The sequence below is a fragment of the Loa loa genome, assembly GCF_000183805.2.
Source record: "Loa loa unplaced genomic scaffold supercont3.72, whole genome shotgun sequence".
NCBI lineage: Eukaryota > Metazoa > Nematoda > Chromadorea > Rhabditida > Onchocercidae > Loa > Loa loa.
Window position 1 is genome coordinate 19,396 of NW_018108252.1, and position 3,361 is coordinate 22,756.

General features: G+C 23.1%; 1 protein-coding gene across 1 annotated transcript; it reads left to right on the forward strand.

Moving 5' to 3' along the window:
- Positions 1 to 388: 388 nt before the first annotated feature.
- On the forward strand, positions 389 to 2,924 carry LOAG_12308 (hypothetical protein; the record flags this gene model as incomplete). The annotated part of the gene is made up of 6 exons (XM_003147823.1): positions 389 to 406; positions 881 to 1,034; positions 1,348 to 1,533; positions 1,974 to 2,068; positions 2,373 to 2,423; positions 2,853 to 2,924. 6 exons carry the CDS (start codon positions 389 to 391, stop codon positions 2,922 to 2,924), a joined length of 576 nt encoding a protein of 191 aa, XP_003147871.1.
- Between the last annotated feature and the right edge of the window lie 437 nt (positions 2,925 to 3,361).

Consider the following 3,361-nt stretch of genomic DNA (forward strand, 5'->3'; position numbering starts at 1 on the left):
TGATGACAAATTTATGTCACTTTATTTGTGTCTATAAAACTTACATGGAAATATTCATAATTCCTGATGACAAATTATGTCACTTTATTTGTGTCATATAGCAAAACTTAGTATACTCTTTCAAATATCTATTAATTCATCATATCTTGATATTAATATTTACCTTATTCAATAATAAATTGTTAGAGTTAGATTTTATAAAAAAAAAAAAACTTTTTAGGTATATTATTATATGATTTAGAAGTTTCGTTTTTTTCTTGCAAAAAATGCTTTTTTTTAATGAATTACTTTAATTTAAAAATAGAAAAATGAAAAATAACAACAATAATCTTTGATCATTTGAAGAAAATTTTTCAATTTCTAATTTTAGGAATATGTTTTCGTGATTATGATACCAAACGAATTGGTTTGGATACTTATTGTTACAGAATGCATTCGTTCAATAGATTTGTTTGTCCTTTCATTGTTACATTCATTATTTGTAATTAGATGATACTGTAATATGTAATTGATATCATCTGCTTGTTTACATTTCATGCTAAATTGTAAGCGGAATTTCATTGACAAACATTTTGTCAACCAAGTTGTAATTTAAGTACTGAAACATTCATCTATACCATATTGCATGTATGCTTTCCAGATGGTAATGCAACTGTATCCTTTTAACATTTAGCTTTGTTAGCTTCACTTAATCATACTTTAATGAATAATTGGTAATAATTGCTCATTTTAAGCTAATTAAATAAGCTATTTCATTTTACCCCAAATCCATAGAATATAGTAAATGTAATGAATCGCTTCAAGCTTAATGTTGAAAAAGTTTAACTATCGAATTTTTCAAATTTGATAAAATTAATTAGCTGTATGATTGTCATTAAAGGATTTCCCTGATCTTGACAAGTTCTGGAAGAAACCAGATGGCGAGGGAGATGAGCGTTTATGTCGATTATATACAAAACAAGCTTCACCATTTGGTTCCAGTGTTTCTATTCGTTCTAAAAAAGAATTTGAATTTGTTAAAGTACTGTATCGAAGTATGTACTTGATTTCAATCATTTTATCTTCTCTTTTTTTTTTTTTTATTTTTGACTGAAAATTGAACCAGTTGTTTCATACTTTTTTTGTCACATTTTCAGTCAATTTTCTTTTTCAACACTACAACACAAATAAATATTATGCAAATTGTCTTTTTTTAATTATTTCAAATATATTCAAATTATTTCAAATATATTCGAATTATTTTTAAATATTCAAATTTTGAAAAAATTATTTTTTTTTTCAAATTTATAACATCGATTTCTAGCTAATTATTATTATCAATTAATAGAAATTGTTTGATCTATTTAGCAGCTGATTATTCTCGAACTGCAATGCCATTATTGATTGGATTAAAATATGAAAATGATCGTTTCCAATGGTTTGATAAATCAACGTTTAATTATAGTGATTTCTTGGGATATGATTATAAATCACGTTTTATAGATGTTAAAAAAGGCCATTGTCGTCGATTTTTTCTTTATAGTCCACCAACATGTAAGCTTTCTCGATTTATATAGAATGTTTAATGTTAAGCATATGAATCTTGATGAGTTATAATGCTTCTTATCAAAATATTTCTTATCAATAAATTGATAAATTTGATAATCATTTATGATAAGATTTTATTATAAGTAATATTTCATATTTTGATTTTTATTTTAATTCAAATTAATCTTAATGTTTATAATTAGATGAAAAATATTTTCATTCTTTAAATTATTTAAAAGTTAATTTTGAAATCTGTTTAATGCAATTCTTTTAATGGAATTTATAAATACAAGTTTGTTGAAGAATTTGATGGAAAAAAATAAGAGAATATGGTAAACAAAAAAAAAAAAAAACTTTGAAATAAACTGTTACAGTTGACACTGTCATAATTTCTTATTGTCAGGGTAAAACTATTTTAACAGATTAAATGTTATCTTTCTTCATAGATGATACCAGGAAATATTATGTGTTTGATATTAATTGTAAAATACGATTTTTCGAATACCGTGTTTTATGTCGATATCAAGCATCGAATGCTACGGTAATCTTTGTTTCGTTTTCAAAAATTCTGGTAATAAAAAAAGTATTAATTAGAATATCTCGATAGTAAAATATATGATATAGGTAGCATATTTTCCGCCTTATCATAATTATTCAACTTTTTCACTAATTTATCTGATCATTATCGTAACTGTTATTTCATGTATCTGATTTTGTAATCTAAAAGTGTATTTTAAACAAAATGAAAATTAAAAGTCAATGACAAGTACTGAAAACGTGAGAGGAAAAGACACATGTCAAAGATGACAAAAAAGGATGATGACATATAATGAAATCAATTTCAGTTTCCTGTATCACAGCATCCTAAAGCTGATGATTATTCTAAAACCAAAGAGGTATTATCATTCAATTTAATGAATGATATAAAAGAATGCATTCATTTAAAACTATACTATTCATTATTATTTAATGTTAACTAAACTTTTAGTACTATCAATAGTTTTTGATTTTGAATTAATCTTTTTAGTTTATTGTAGCATTCATCTTATACAAGATGTTGAAAATTTCACAACTTAATAATTAAATATTTTATAAATAATATTTGCATAAAAGATATCACCAAGAAAATGTCAATAATTTCATTCTTTCATCTATTTCAAACATTTGTTTAGATAGAATACAACCTATAACAGAAATACTTTTTTAATCTTTAATTTACTAAAAATTTTTATTTAATTTTTATAAATTATAATTTCAAAATGTTTATTACTTTTTAATTTCAAAATATTTATTACTTTTTAATTCCAAAATATTTATTACTTTAGACTACTCAATTTGGATTGGATTATCATGATTATTGGGATAATGGTAATATTTTTTCTTCTAATTGGAATTGAATTATCTATATACCATAGAACTTATAAAAACTGTTCGCTTTGAAATAAATTGCAAAATGCAATTTTAAATTAAATATTCTTCGATTAGAAAGAAGAATGAAAAGATTTACATTATTGCTTCGTTATTCAATACAATTCGAGTAAAGTAATTTATCAGGAATATTAAGATTATCATTACTTATCTAGCTAATTATCAATTTTCCCATCAAATATGAATCATATATCGATTCGTTCATTGATCATTTCGCATAATATTCTTATCATAACTTTTCTCGATTTATTTCATTCATATTTGACCGTTAAATTATTTTAATTTATCATTCTCTGATATTAATAGCTAAAATTTTAGATATAAAGAAGAAATAGTTATCGTAGCAGTAAACAGATTATTTCGTAAGATTTTCTTAATTTAATTTACCAATGAAATCCGTTCCGGA